The sequence below is a fragment of the Perca flavescens genome, chromosome 4, assembly GCF_004354835.1.
Source record: "Perca flavescens isolate YP-PL-M2 chromosome 4, PFLA_1.0, whole genome shotgun sequence".
Taxonomy (NCBI): domain Eukaryota; kingdom Metazoa; phylum Chordata; class Actinopteri; order Perciformes; family Percidae; genus Perca; species Perca flavescens.
The window spans coordinates 5,460,145-5,476,287 of record NC_041334.1 but is presented as its reverse complement, the minus strand read 5'-3'; the positions used below and the strand labels follow the sequence as shown (position 1 = coordinate 5,476,287).

Genomic DNA, 16,143 nt, shown 5'->3' with positions numbered 1-16,143 from the left:
AGTGAAGCAGGGCTGAGAGAAACCCACCACGCGCCGCCATTTCAATGATCTCCATCTTGTGAAAAAAAAAGAATCAAAGTCTTGCTTTTCATTTTTCATTTCTCAGTCTTATTTTTTCAAGTTCATTTTTTTTTTCTTCCTTTTTCTCAACCCTCTTTCCCTCTCACAGTTGCTGACGCTCATTTGCTGAGCTGCTTTGTATTGGACACAGATTCAAACGGGTGCAGGAAGTTATGAGACTACAAAATGATTCAGCATATATTTGGATGTATTGACACATTTATCACAGAAAGGCCGTCTTTCAACGGTACACACAGCATCTTCTTACAAAGAGGGAATCTTTCGTTATCTTCCCTGGACTATCAAATCAAATATCAAATAGGTCCAGTAAACCAGAAATGCTGAAAACTGAATACTTTGTATGGCGCTTTTTTTCCTTTCCTTTTTCCTTTTATAGCTGATTATAAATCATCAGCCACCAAAGCGATTAACATTTGCAAGTGGCCCACGGGTGACGTGTTTTTTTTTTTTTTTTTTTTCTTTACAGAAAGCCTTTCTTTCCTTTCCCTGTGCGTTTCCCAAAGCCAATCTCCTGGATAAGAGCCTTATTAATAAGAAGAGATGAGCGGGCTGGAAGGTAAGCAGAGCAGCGCCTGAGAGCCCGGCCCGGATGATGACACCCAGCAGGAGAGACGCACACTCGTCTCTGTTTCTACATCATCTGGCAGCCGGTGGCATCAAGCAGCTACCTCGGGCTCACTCCCTGCCGATACCATGATGCCGATGGGGGGGGCAGAGAAAGAGGAGGTTAAGAGAGATTATCAATGTTCCAAGTCCTGAGCCGTAGATTTGCTCTTTCGGTGAAAGTGCCCACTTCTCCAGAAATCCCTCATGGCGCTAACCCAGGGGTCTCCTACGTTTTTTTCCAAGCCGAGGACCCCCTAACTGAAAGATTGACTGAGGAGGGACCATCTACTACATCGCAGAGAATGTATTAAATTGAGTTGCATATTAAAATAAGGCTACAATAACGTGTAGGGCAGCCTAAAGCCTTTGAACATGCTTTTTTTTTTTTGCATAGAATACTAAGCTATTAAAATAATAATTGTTGGCATGATTTTATAAATCATGTTTTAATGTTCAACATACATGTGGCACAGTGAATCCTTAAGATGAACTGTGTCTGTGGATGGCTACCTTAGTGACTATACCTCACCTATAGGCCAGTAGGCCTATCATCAGTGTATTTCTTTTTTTTTTCACAAAGACGCTGAATTATATTTGCTAATATTATGTTGGATTCATGTTAAAGGATTAGAATTTTCTTGGAAACTTTCAAAAAATTAACAAAATTAACAATAATTTGCGCCCCCCTTGCAGTAGCTCTAAGGGTCCCGGAACCCATGTTGAAGATCTCTGCTCTAAAGCGTCCCAAACTGGCAGCTGAATTTCCATCAGTCTGTCCTTTTTTTTTTACTATATTCCTATTTCCTATATTTACACACCTTATATTTCATTGAAATATATTTTCCCCCACCCACTTTTTTTTTTTTCTTCTTTTTTTTATTGGATTTTTGCATTCATTTGTTATCCATGTAAAGACAAAGTGGCATGCGGCTGATTTTGTCGTTGGACAAAAGGATTGTTATTTTGATGTGAAAGAAGCCCCCGCTACCCTTTCCCATTTCCTCTCATAGCAGGCAGTTTTTTTTTCTGACTTACTTGGGTTGGTTTTTTTTAAATCTGCAAAATGAATATTTTACCTGTTGTTGTTTTGTGTCTGTTCCCTGTTGTTGCGTTTCCTTTCAATAAACACGCTGACAACCAGACGCTTTTACTCGCTAATGAGCCTCTCTTTTTAAATGAATTACCGCTGCATCTTTACTGGAAAAAAAAGAATGTATTACTCCATTTGGTTTCACTCATCCTGAGTATTTGGTCTGGGGAAAAAAAACAACTGGCTTCATTTCCAGGCACAACAAACAACTCCTCGTGTTTCCGTGAATAAATGAATTCTCAACCTGTGGGACAGACTATTATTCTTCCCATCCGTCTATCTCGGCCTCCGTCTATCCGTCAGGACCGCCCGTCTCTCACAAGCAGCTCGCTCGCTTCCTCCTCGGCTCACTCCACTTCATTTCTGTCCAGGTTTGTGATCAGATGGAATTAAAATGTGAAAAAATGAATGAAGGGCACACACACACACACACACACACACACACACACACACACACACACACAACTAAATGTCTAACAAGAAATTTAAGCATATCTGTCCATCCTAACTGTATATAAATACTGGGATGAATTTGTGTTTATTAGGCAACAGGGCAGTGTCATCTTTTTCTACTCGCTCTCATTCTGTGTGTGTGTGTGTGTGTGTGTGTGTGTGTGTGTGTGTGTGCTTGTGTCTTAATCTGGTCGAGCTGAAAAGTAGGCTAATACAGTCCGACTAGCCGGCTCTGTGATGACGTATCATATATCTATAGACAGCTACGGCTAACAGGCTAAGGGTCCACTATGAACTTCTCCGATCTGAATAAGTGAAGCGTGTTTGGCTCACACCGCTGTGCAGAGCTGGGTATTGTATATGGATATCAAACTCTGGACATGACACACCACACTCTCTGACGACTGGGTCAGGGCCGTTCTGTCATTCCTAATGCAAAGGGCTCCATTGGAAATGAGTCATTCTGTCGGGTTTTTTTTTTTTCGCAGGCTGGATTACATCCCTGTGCGCTCAGGCTGAGTGAAACCGACCTCTCCATCACACATATGCCGGCTGCAAGATGCATCATTCTCTTTTGCTTGCTTTTCAACGGTGCGTAAATATTCTTCTGAAAGCAACATCAGCGCCGTGGTATAGATATGGTGGTATTTGCTTCGAAATACTGGGGGTGTTAACCTTTTTTTATTTCCCATATGCCTCTATGACTGTAAATACGATCACATTTTACAAATATGAATTCATATTGGAGGGGGGTTAAATTGAGAACATCACAACTCCAGATTTGAACATACCCAGCTCCTGTCGGGCTGGAGAGGCTGTGAAAGGTGTCTGAGACAAGACATGTCTGGCCTCGTCAACAGCTGGACAGATGTGGCGTGTTGTATGGACACTCTGGTCTCAAGGTCAAATTAGTTTTTCTTTTGTGAGGGGGGATTTATTTTCCAGTTTCATGCAGCTGATTTCTCCTCCCGACTGTCTGAGAGTAAACGCAAACAGAAAAAGAAAAGGTCCTGTTCCTCTTCGGGGTTTTTTTTTAGGGCCCCACAAACATGGGCATGCATGGGCTCCAAAGGGGGGAGGTGGGGGGGCCGGGGACTGTTTGGATTCAGCTGTGGTGGAAGCAGACGCTTTCCTTTTTAGTTCAATTCTAGTAGGCTGTATAACAGCTGGAGACGAGCTAAATTTGAGAAATGTAAGCATTTCCTACCGGACTGTTTGTTTCTCACCATGGGGTGTCCTAACAGAGTCCCATCTGATTGTTTGTGGAACTCCTCTGAAGGCTCTACATCTCCATCCTTAACATAGACCCCCCCCCCCCACCCACCCACCCACCCTCCACGGCACACATTTAAGCCTCAGCTGCACATTTGGGTCTCTGTGTGCCTGAGTGTGTGAAAGCGGCTTCAGCAGCCCTGCTGTCTTTGCTCCACGCGCTGAGATAACGCGCCGCCGGCTGACAAGGCGTCACATTTTATCCCGGACCCAACTCCCAGCCTACCCTTGCCTACAGCTCCTTTGGTGCTATCCCAACACATTGTGCCCCCCACCCCTCACCCCCCACCCCAGTTTGATTGCTATTGAAAGGGTTTAAAAAATAAAGGAGAGAAATAAGGTGGAATTGGAGAGTCAAAGAGGGAGGACTGAGTTCCATCAGAGGGGAGAAAAGCAAGGGGGGAGTGAATATGAGCTCCTGTGACAGAGTTGTGCGTTTTAATGGATAAGAGGAGGTTGAAACAGGTCACCCAGCTGCATACTAATCCTTTTTTTTTTCATTAACTGCCTGTTTGGCGTCTCCGACAGTTTTCTAGAGGACGAGCCCGCTGCCGGGGATGCGCGTCAAGCACCCCCCCAAAAAAAAAGGCACGGGCTATTCCCAGCCAGTGACCCGCTATACTGGATATTCCACAATGATAACCACATTCCTAGACATACCATTCCGTAGACACGAGCAGCAAGGGGGGTGGGAGGGGGGGGACACACAAAAAAAAGCCCCATGTTTGACTTGGAGGGGTCTGAAACTTACCGGGATGACAGTCGGCCCAGAGGAGCACGAAGGCAGGCAAAACCAGAGAGAAAATCCAGCAGCAGCAGAAACAGCACGATTGCAGTAGCCTCCACATGGCAGTGATATGCACGTCGACATGCAAACAAAACGCAGCAACAACTGTTGAGTTTCTCCTCCTTTTTTAATATTTGTTGCGGGCAAATCAGCGACGCCTTGGCTGCGTAAAAAGCAGCGCCGGAGACGCAGCGCAGACGGAGCCTGGGCACGGTGGAGAGGTGGAGGTGGAGGGCGGTGGATTTTTTTATTTTTATTTTAGAGGTCCAGTAAAGAGTCTTTCCGTCCCAAAATCCCCCCGAGATCCCCGGATATGAGCATAACACTGGGATCCTGAATGGTGATGGTGATGGAGGAGCGTGTGTATATATATATATATATGCAGCAAAGAGGGAGACTAGCAGCGGCGGTCCACACAGCGCGGCGTTGCTCCGGCTGCTGCGGCGGTGGAGGCAGCGCTCGGCGGGAACACACAGAGGGGAGAGTCGGTATCGGTGGTGGTGGTGGTGGTGGAGAGGCGCTGGAAGCTTTCCATTCCTCCGTCCATCCAGGAAATAGCGTGTGAGCCCAAGTCAGGCAGAGACTTTAAAACAGTCTTCAGAGGGGGGGGGAGAGAGAGAGAGAGGATGGAGAGAGAAAGAGAGAGAGAGAGAGAGAGAGAGAGAGAGAGAGAGAGATGGGATGGGTCATTCCTCTGGATCCTAGCGCCGGCTATGGAACGCACTGTCGCTCAGTATAATAGCACGAACATGTCCCATAATAATAGGTAATAATAGATATGTGCTCTCCAGGGGATCCTCGATCTTTTTTGTTCATATTAATGGCTCCAAAATAGATCCACATTAGCAAAGCCTACCCCCCCTGCAGTCAACACTCCAGAAGGGTTTGTCCTAGAAGGAGCCCAGTCTGTGTTTAGTGGTGATGTATTAAGCCTATTTGAATCAACCAAATGCATCAATTTATGCTTTTGCAAGGTGCAGTATTCTCCTTTTAACTTCACCTATTCAATGCTGCGATGATGTGTTTCTGTCGCTGTGAAGGCAAGCGAAAATAAAAGAAAAAGTATTCAGATCCTGTTCTTCAGTAAAAGTAGCAATACCACACTTTAACAAATACGCTGTTACAAGTCAAAGTCCTGCATTGAAAGTGTTACTTAAGTGTAAGTATGTAAGTATTGTCAGGAAAATGTACTTAAAGTATTAAAAGTAAAAGTAATCGATGCAGAAAAATCCTCCCATTTTAAAAACTGGAAAGGATCCAAACAGTTGTGTGTTTAATCACAAGACCTGTTCAACTGAGGATGTAGGCAATTTTACCAGAGGTGGCCAGCAAGATGAGGAGATGATTTAGGCAAAAGTCCTTTTTTCAGGTTTTTCAGAAAACACAAAAAATAAAACTGCCTAAGTCACATGCTTGACATAGGCCATTATACTAAAGGTGTAAAATCACATGACCTGTTCAACTGAGGATGTAGGCAATTTTACCAGGTGGCCAGCACCATGAGGAGATGATTTAGGTCAAAAAATGACTTTATTTTAGGAAGGTGACGATGTGTTTTGTGTGCAGAAATCTTAAAGGTATAGTGGAGGATTTTCCCGAATTTTAGAAAAGAACCGCCCTCTGTACTTTTTGAAAAAATGCACATGCGCAACACTCTGCCTGCTCCCGAGAAGGAACGCCTATTAAGCGTGTGCACGAAAGTGCGCTGTTTACAAGTTGCTGTCGGCATGGCTCATACAAGCCTACTTTCCAAAAGAAGATTTGCACTTTTTCACAAATTAAGATGTTTGCCGTGTGTGCACGGTGCGTGACTTGTGCCAGGGCTAGCATCGCTAATCATAGCTTACATCAACTTTTACTAGCAGTGATTTTAAATGGATTTCTCCAAATAGCATGCCAAACTTTACCTGTGGAGTAGAAACTTCACGACTGAGGCACCAGTGGGAAGCCCAACCTGTGCTTTTAGCGCACGCCAGCGTGTGAAATATTCTCCCCAAAGCTTCCATGCTTCAATGAATGGCTGAAACCGTAGCTCAAGCTCACCACACATATACACCTGAAAGCTAGGGACGTGCACGTACGACGGCCTTACGTAAACATATCACCAGAATGATTGACAACTAGGAGGACCAATAGTCTTGATGATCCACCCGGAAAAAGAAAATCCTCCACTATACCTTTAATGTGTAAAGTAACTAGTAACTAAATGTCAGACGAATGTAGTGGAGTAAAACGTACAATATTTCTATCTGAAATGTAGCGTAGAAGAAGAGTATAAGTAGAAAAATGACTCAAGTAAAGTACAAGTACCTCAACATAGGTACAAGTACTGGAGTAAATGTACTTACCGTTCCACCCACTGCATGTTACATGTTAAAATGGTGCAGGGCCAACCTTTTGTGGCCCTAATCAGAATTTGATCCAGGCCACCCGTCTCACCCGCCTCCTTCTTTGTTGGTGTAAAAAAATGCATCTAAATACCCACTGATATTGTCTTATGTTTTATTTATGTAAGCCCGCACCGGTGGCATCTTGTCAACCTGCATCTAAGCTGCAATTTCCACATTTGCTCCGCAGATCAGCACATCGCAGCTCCCATACCTTGATGTAATTACTGTAGGAACACTGTACAGCGTGTGCTACGCATGCCAAATGACGAGGAGCAGGCAAGTGGGCTAAAAAAATGTGTAGAGTCAACTGTGGGTTTTAAAAATCTAATTCGCAGCACTTTATCTGGCTATTTTAAAGATAGGAGACATTACTCAAAAAAATGTATAAAAGTAAAAGTATCATCCAATAACACCATTTATACTACCACAGTATTTTCTAAAACTTCATGTCACTTCTTTCTTCTTTCCAAAACATACCGTTTGCTTGATTAATATTTTTTTAAGTGATTTGACCGTCCTATCCCTGACCCTTATCCCGTAGGATATCATACGAAAAACTATGCACAACAATTCGCATGATATCCTACGAAATTAAAGAGACCACCGGCCGGCCGGTCACGTGATGGTTAAGTTTAGAATAGGCATCGCCCTCTAAGAGCTGTTGCTATACGGTTTATCCCTCGCCCAAGCGCCGTCGTGAAGATTTCTTTCGCGCCCTTGTGCCCTGCACGGGCCTCTCTTACGTCCGCAGTTACTCTATATTACAGCTCCCAATGTGTCTTCAGCTACAAGCAGTATGAAGACTTCGAAGTACAGCAGTGTCCTTCTGTGAACCCGACTGACGGACTAACTACATCCTGCCGTTAGATCTCCGCCCGAGCTGCGAGGCATGCCTCGACCCCGTAAGCCGGGCTGGAACTTACCCCCACCGGCCGCCAGCCAGTTCTGCGCCCACCTAGCGACGGAGGAACTGAAGCCGGGTTGAAGGTGACGACGATGACAGCCGGGCGGAACCCGTCAGGACACTATCACCGGCGACACCCAGAGATCACCGTGAGGTTACGGTCGCTTCGGAGGCCATTGCAGTTGAGTTTAGTCTACAAAAGGTGACCGTCCTGTGGCGACGACAGTTAAATTTAGACACCCAAAATGACTAGTTTAGATTAGAAAAATAAGATTGCGGTTTGGGTTAAAACTCTGGTCCCCTTAAGCAGTAGTCCCAGGACCCAAACACCTGTTTCCTGGGTGAAAGTCTTGTGTTTTCCCCTTAACTTCTTCCGGGACATGAACTCTGCTCCCCGGCCTGAAAGCTCTGTGTTTTAGTACCCAACCATCCACCCCAATTTCTCCTTGGCAGATCTTCACAGTCTTCTACAGCAGCAGTCAATGTGGTGCATACAATGATAAATACATGGAATACCTACAAATTACAGTACATTACTTTTTGTAGCTATATATACGAAGGTCCGTGGGAACAGCCTGACTGCTTACGTATGATGTGGAATCACTTTATGACAATAAACCACATGACACAGGCACTGAAGTGGTTGACTTATTTATTATTATTTATTCACAGTCCTGTCAAATCCATTTTCTGGACATTTTGATCATCAGAGATGAGAAGACAAATTAGTAACAGATCTCTATAGGAAACCAACAGATAAAAACACATTATTACAAGGCAGGAGTTTCCATCGCACAAGGATTTAGGGATAAGCAGCATGAGGAAGCCTGGATCTAAAATGCGGAAGCAAGATTTAAGAATGTCAATCAAAGTGTATGTCTCAACAAGAAAAATATTGATTCAGATAATGGCAGTTCCCTCTGCATCACACAACACTCTCCAGCATTATTGGCATTTTTTTTTATTAACTATGCTCCTAATCTTAAATCAATCTTTAAAGATCTTCCAAGCATTGTTTAGAGACATGCCCACAACATTCGGGACCCTGAGGTCCTTAAACTCCGGATTAAAATACAAGGGGGACAGAGTGTTTGCCATCCGGATCCAGTGATGGAGTACCCGACTCCTGGACTCAGACTCGAGACCGACTGGAGTCGCTATTCTCTGGTCTCGTGGTTTGACTTGGACTCAGGCACTGATGCCTTGGACTTGGACTTGGACCCAAGGATTTATGAAATGGACTTGAGCATTTATTAAATAGAAATTGGATGAAGTTCCTGACTACTTCTTATGTGCAATAGGCAGTGATGGATTACTCAAGTCAACTTTTTTTGTCAATTGTGCAACATGTGCCAGACAAATGGAGCAATTGCAAATACGTATCTCTCCAACCTAAGGGGGTAAGCGAGACTCCGCAAAGCGTACCTCCTATGGCGCCATTTTGATGCTACCAAGCCATCACCTCCCGTTAGCGTTACATTGACTGCCATTCATTTTGACGCCACTTTGACAGCGAATAACTTTACATCTGAAGCGTTTAAAGACTCTATTTGTCCATCGTTTATTTCTAAAGAAACACGACAATGTATAAAAGGCTCCATTACCTTGTACCTCACGTTACGGCTCCGTAGCAGGCGTTTTTGTAAAAATAGGCTAACGATTGTGTCATAACCACGCGACTTACTATCGCACAGTAGAGAAATTACCGTATAGTACAGGAGAAGCTCACAGGCAGTTTCACATTAGCTGTTTAAGTTTAATTACTAATGTTAACTAGCATTTTAGTTAGCAATAATTAGCCTGTGCCTATCTCTTTACATATACCTAGGCTCTCTGTCTCTGCAAGATTGGGAATGATTGAGATTTCTTTTGGCACAGCTACCAGAAGACTTCCAACTTTCAGACAGGTTGCCCACGTCACATCTACGTCTTCAAGCTCAGTTTGAGGCTGCGCAGTAACGCTCAGCGCTCACCAGAAAAGTCCTTCTAATATACTTCACTGGTCTCCGTCCAGAGCAATGGGATCTGTTGGTCCAGTTTATATATGTCAATGTGTACAACACCCTGGCTGGGGTCACCCACAATGCTCTTTGCTTTGCAGGGGGGAGGTGGGTTCTGTGAATGTCCGAGACTCAGACTTCAAGATTCCGTCTCGAGTCGCTTTAAGGACTCGACTCTGACTCAAAACTCAAACTCAGGGTAATGGTGACTCGTCTCTGACTCTTCTTTGGTGCCTCAGACCTGGACTCGGACTCGACAGTTGGTGACTCGAGTACGACACTGGGACCCCCAGACTGTGGAACAGGCTGCCAGAGGAGATTAGGATGGCTCGGACAATCTCTTCATTTAAGTCTCTTCTAAAAACGCACCTTTATCGTGTAGCCTTCCTGTGATCCCATCCATCTGTTTTTATTGTTGTCTTTTATTACTGTGTTTTATGTGTCATTGATTATTCCATGCATTGCTTTACTGATGGGGTTTTATAATTAACACTTTCATGATTGTGTTGATTTTATCCTGTGAAGCATTTTGTAAACCTTGATTTGAAAAGGTGCTATATAAATGAAGTTTATTATTATTATTATTATTATTATTATTATTATTATTATTATTATTATTATTATTCGTGATCTCATAGTCAGAACCGACCGTTCTCTTGAACGACATCTTATCGGACATTCCAGTGTGTAAAGTGCGCACAATGCAACTTTACTCACGAATGCCACTCATTTACTCATCCGCTGTACAGAAAGACCCGACACGCTGTCTTAAGAGCCGTTCAGAACAGACAAGTAGCATACGCGCTAACAGTGGTGGAAGAAGTACTTAGATCCTGTACTTCAGTAAAAGTACTAATACCACACTGTAAAAAATACTCTGTTACAAGTCAAAGTCCTGCATTGCAAATGATACCCAAGTAAAAGTATGTCAGTATCATCAGGAAAATGTACTTAAAGTATCAAAAGTAAACGTAGTCAATGCAGAAAAAAACCTCCCATTGTAGAAACTGGAAAGGATCCAGTTGTCTGCAACAGTTGTGTGTTTAATGGTCTAATAATTTTATCTGGACTTGTAGGCCGTTATATAGTTGGCTAGTTTCATTAATAATAAAACATCAGGTCTAGGCACTCTCCGTTGACTTGCGAGCTGGAAAAACCAAACTCTGGTCAGGCCAATCACATCGTGCTTAGCTGCTGCTGCTGGGAACAGTGGTCTTCTGGAAGACTTGGAGATAAGCTTTTCTTTGAGAAAAGATCAAAAGAACGGCACAGAAATAATAATTCTTAAAAAAGGAAGATGTGTTCGGAGTTTTGCCGACCAGATACAGCAAAAGTTTAATCTATCAACTAGCTCTGCTACCTTTTTCGTTGCTCTGCCTGGTTGTAGCGCTATCCTATTGTGTGCAGAGGGAATCTGAAAGAAAACTGTTTATCCCACCACTCGGATTGTTCCCAGACCCAACATCTGGATGTCAGGCTACTACATTGGGATTGAACAGGTGAAAAAAAAAACAGAACGGAAGGGGACATCAACATCCTTCTGAAAAGAGAGACACTCTTTATCTTTACTCTAACACTCCATTAACGGCCCTTTTGTTGGTGTTGCTTTTCCTTTTGCAGGTATCAATACAAATACTGCCAGGTTGTACTTGAATTATTTTGGGCAAGTAAAACTCTATTTTGTATTTTCCGGTTTCTACGATATTATTTTCTTCTGGAGGATTGATGTGATTCATTTAGTTGTGTTGGATTTGATAATACGTGTCTGTATAACATTATGTTGTCATCTGGTTGCTGTTTCTATGGCGGCATGTTTTGTCCCCTTACGTGGGAGTATCAGACAGTGTTGTCCAGCTCCACTCTGATTGGTCCAGTGTGAGACTATAGATTGACTCTGAGTCATGCAGATCACAGCCACCTGAGCGATGAATGTGTTTGTGTCTTGATGTGATCTGCTCTGTGATGGTGATTTGACAACGTCTGATGAAAATCAGATCCAAACGTTGCTCCATTAAACTAAAATAGCTGGGAGTTATCAGTACAGCGTGCACATCTGTAGGGCTGATTTTTGCCTTCAGTTTGGTTAGGCACCTGTTGTATACTAAGTAAAAACATTTTTATAAAACACTTTATTTAGAGGATATCACAATAAACATAGGTGATTGTGAGGGTGGGTTATTATACTGACGCTACTGGGATGGGTGATGGGTAGTTTTGTTGTTAAAAAAATACTGTATATTTGTTATCTTCAGGGTTTCCCCCAGTGGATTGCAATCCTGGTGGTCCACCGGGCCTAAGCTGCCCCTCACCAGGCAATAATGGTCATAATTTCAAATCTCCTGTCAGCTTTTAGCACTGACTTAATGTGCGGCCCGATGGAATCTGTGTTTAGCTTATTTAAATTCTTAATTTTGTGATTCCTTCGATGATACTGTTATCACAGAAACTATTGGGCTCACATTAATGCTTACATCAGTCTGTGACTGGCCCACAGCCGGGCCCACGTCGAAAAAAAGACACTTGCCACAATGCCAAACAACCCTGATCTTATTATGAATATATAAAAAATATAATGATATAAATATATATAGAACACAGACACTTTTTAGAGGGCAATCTCCTGCATTGTGTTGGACTGTGCCTTCTTTGTTATCAGATATTTCTCCTGCGATCCTCATGATTTATAAGCTATATAGGGAGGGCCCAACTGTAGAGGAAGGGACACATCTAACCAGAATTTACAACTGATTATATGAATGTCTCTGTCCCATTGACATCTGCCTAACCCCCTGGAGTGTCCATTGTCACAGACATTCTCTATGTTTTATTACAAGCATTGGTGAAACATATTTTGAATTCAACCCTAAAGTTCCCAAACATCAAATATTTAAGTACGGATTTTGAGAAAAACAAGCACACAGCATCAAAGAATTGTGAATATGATGGGAGTGGTGCAGCCATAATAAACACTACACACGACATACAATGTCTTGTGTGATATGTTATATTGTCATACAATGTGTATGTGTTTTTCTAATGTTTTATGAAGAAGAAAAAAAAACAGAAAGACTATGAGATTCAAGAGGGAGTTTAAGAATTTAGAATGCTTCTGAGTCATGAAAATTTCTCTGCATGTACATTTTTGTTTTGTGTTTCAGACTTGAAATGACAGCAGTTGAAGTTGAAGTTGAAGTTGAAATGTCTTTAATGTCCCCAAGGGGCAATTTGCTTCACAACATGTAGCCAACACATAAACATTAGCACAAAAAAGCACATTAAACCTAAAATAGTAAATAGATAAAAACATAAATACACATGTACACTAAACTTAAAAAGATGAAAAATATATGCTGTGAAATGGGCAGGGATGGCAGATGACATATAGTTTATTGAGAAACCCAACAGCTGATGGTACAAATGATCTCAGGTATCTGTTAGACCGGGCACGTTTTCGGAAGGTACACCTCCTTCCTGATGGTAGGAGGCAAAACTCAGAGTGTAGTGGGTGAGTGGTGTTAGCCAAAATGGCCATTGCCCTCTGTGTGGCTGTTGAGGTCAGTGCCAATTATTTTCCGAGATATGTTTAAAAAATTTTGTTCTTGTTGGTTACACTCAAATTACCAAACCAGCAGATCATGGCAAAGGTTAAGATTGACTCAACAAAAGATGAGTAAAAAGTTGTCAGAAGTGATCTGTTAACATTAAACCACTTCAGCTTTCTTAAAAAAAAAACAGTCTCTGATTGGCTTTTTTACATATATAGTCTGTATTGGTCTCAAAGTTCAATTTATCATCTAAAATGGTGCCCAAGTACTTGCATTGGCTTACCATGTCTAACGATGTGCCATTGATCAAAGTTGAAGCAGTGGTGGGAGGATTGCGACGAAAGTCAATACACATCTCTTTGGTTTTAGAGACGTTGAGTTGTAGATGTGAGTCCTTACACCATCAGATAAAATCGTCCAAAACTGGACCACGTCCCACCTCGTGATCCTGCAGAAGACTTATTATGCAGTGCAGTGGATACAACACAAAACTTGCTGTAAAACCAAGACAACCTGGCTGTTCACCGGGTTGGTTTATCCATAGCACAATCTGTCGACACGTTTTTTTGAAGCAACAAAAATCATTTATCGTTACATACACACAGTAAAATGTAGTGAAATTGTGCAAATACTGCATTGTAACCCATCCTAAGGAGCAGTGGAGAGCAATAGATAGAGCATCCGGTGAGCAAATTGGGGTTCAGTGTCTTGCTCAGGGACACTTTGACTTGTGGCCGGATGAGCCTGGGATTGAAACCGCCAACGTTGTGGTTGCCTACTGGTAGCTTGGATCCATGGGTGTACATGTACAGTAACAATACCAAAGATCGTCAACAGTGGAGGAGAGGATCAGGGGCGGAGCCAGATGTTAACATTCAGGGCTCAGTCCAAATCTAAAGGGGTGGGGGGGTCCGGGCATGGTCCATTTATGGCAATAATGTGCACTATTTATCAAGCCATTTGATAACAGAATGTCTAAAAATCTGTACATAATTTGGTAAATACACGATAGATACCGAGACAAAGAATCATCCTGTAGACCACATGTGTCAAACTCAAGGCCCGTGGGCCAAATCCGGCCCGTTGTAGATTTTGATCCGGCCCGTATATCAATTTGGGTTCAGAATACATTTTAGTCCGCCTAGTTGTGCGCCAAACCAAAAACACTATAAAGTTTTTTTTTAAACTACAATTACCTGAAATTCAAAGCACAATACGGCAGATTTGCCGACTCTGAGTCTCAGAAATTCCACCAGAAGCAGCAGAGAGTTTTCATATTCAGGCTGTGAACAAGTTGTTGTTTAAAAAAAAATGTATCATTGTTTTGCTTGATTAGCTAAATTCTATGATGGCTAAGTAACTCTTTTGATGACTTTTGTAGGGCTTCATGTCAACAAAAATGTGACAAAAAGCGTACACAAATGTCGGAAAAAGCAACAAATTTACAAAAGGGAGAAAAATGTCTGAGAAAGCCACAAAATATTCAGAACAAAAACAACAAAAATGAGGAAAAAAGCTACCAAAATGTTTAAAAAAAAAGTGACATGCAGTAGCAAAAGCACGTCAATAAACTCTACATGTCTGGCCCTTGGTGTGATTCTCTTTTACCAGTGTGGCCCTCTGGGAAAATGAGATTGACACCCCTGCTGTAGACCCTTCATCTTAGTTTGTATCTAACTCTTCTCCAACTGTCTTCGTCATTCTGAAACCAGAACACAACACATGTTGAGAATGATTCATTTTCACTCCTGCCACCCAAAAGGGGGAAAAAAATTGATGTAACGATTAAATAATGCACTGCAGGAAGGATGGGAATTTGTCATAAACAGCATCAGAGAGATGGAGGGGAAATTACACAAAGTGGAAGATATTTTAAAACCCCTCAAAGATTCGGGGCTTTTGAGAAAACATTTGGGGCTGGAGCCCCCTTTGTTCCGCCCCTGGAGATGATCGGTAAACTCCCACATCTAATCAACTCTAAAACAACTAGTGCAGAGAAGCTAAAGGAGACTGTCACGGTCTCAGTTTGGACACTTAGTCTCCTTCAGCAGCCTGCCAGAGGAGTTGTGTACAGGCTATGGCTCATCAAGAGAGACAGCATCACAACAGGGCCAAATCCCAAGGCCCCACAACACTACTGGCTATGGCTGTTATCAGCTGCCAATTACAAAGTCCACTCTGTCATTGAGTGAGCTCAGAGTGTGTGTTGGGAGTCATTTGTTGCTGCAGGGTAAAGCATATAACAGAGACTGTTTGTGCCCTGTAGGTGCTGGTCAGAACTGGCCTACCGTGTGCACCAGAGGCCCCTCTGCCTGCGTGCCAACCAGGGTTCCATCATTCTTTCTCCAACCCTCTGAGGTCTAAGAGCATTTTTTAGATATCTTTGTGAATTCTCCTTTTAAGGGTATTTGTATATAACCTGATCCCCATGTGTTTCGTATGAAAATGTTCAGAACAAACTCAGCTTTCGGTATAGTGACGCCCAAAATTGTTCCAGGGCAACGTGTAAAGAGATAATTTGGCCCTAATGCAGAAAGAGTTCTCAGATCTCTTGTGAAAAAATACCTACACTCAATTGTTGTGGTGCTTGAAATGAGTTTACAAAAGTCTTGGGTTCACAAATGTAGCGTAACATATGAATAAAATAGTAAATAAATGTCTAAAATGAAATTTTGTAACATCGCTTTTTGAGTAGGAGCGTTGTCACGTATCGATTGGGCTCGCCGGTGTGTCTTTTGTGCTAGGAGGGCTAATTAACAGATCATCTTCCTTACATGTCTATGCTATTTGACTGTACTCAGGTCTATCTAAAATACATTTTGTGAAGTTGCATTCAAGATACTTGCAGAATTAGGTTTGCCTACAGAAATCCAGTTGCAAATTGTATGTATTGAATTCTGAAAGTGAATATGATCATTTCAAAATAGTAACTAATAATAACCAGGGCCACTCAGAATCTGCGGCTGCAGAAAATCTCTGCAGAATTTCCCGCAGATTTTGAGTAGAATAAAATAA

At 42.5% G+C, this 16,143-nt stretch overlaps 1 protein-coding gene across 2 annotated transcripts in view; it reads right to left on the bottom strand.

Moving 5' to 3' along the window:
• The window catches only part of ptprga (protein tyrosine phosphatase receptor type Ga), a 509,782-nt gene extending 505,382 nt beyond the window's left edge, over positions 1-4,400 (bottom strand). For both annotated transcript variants that reach the window (XM_028575592.1, XM_028575593.1), the window contains exon 1: positions 4,254-4,400. In XM_028575592.1, the coding sequence (XP_028431393.1) occupies positions 4,254-4,350 (97 nt within the window). In that variant the 5' untranslated portion in view covers positions 4,351-4,400. The remainder of the gene's footprint in view (positions 1-4,253) is intronic.
• Between the last annotated feature and the right edge of the window lie 11,743 nt (positions 4,401-16,143).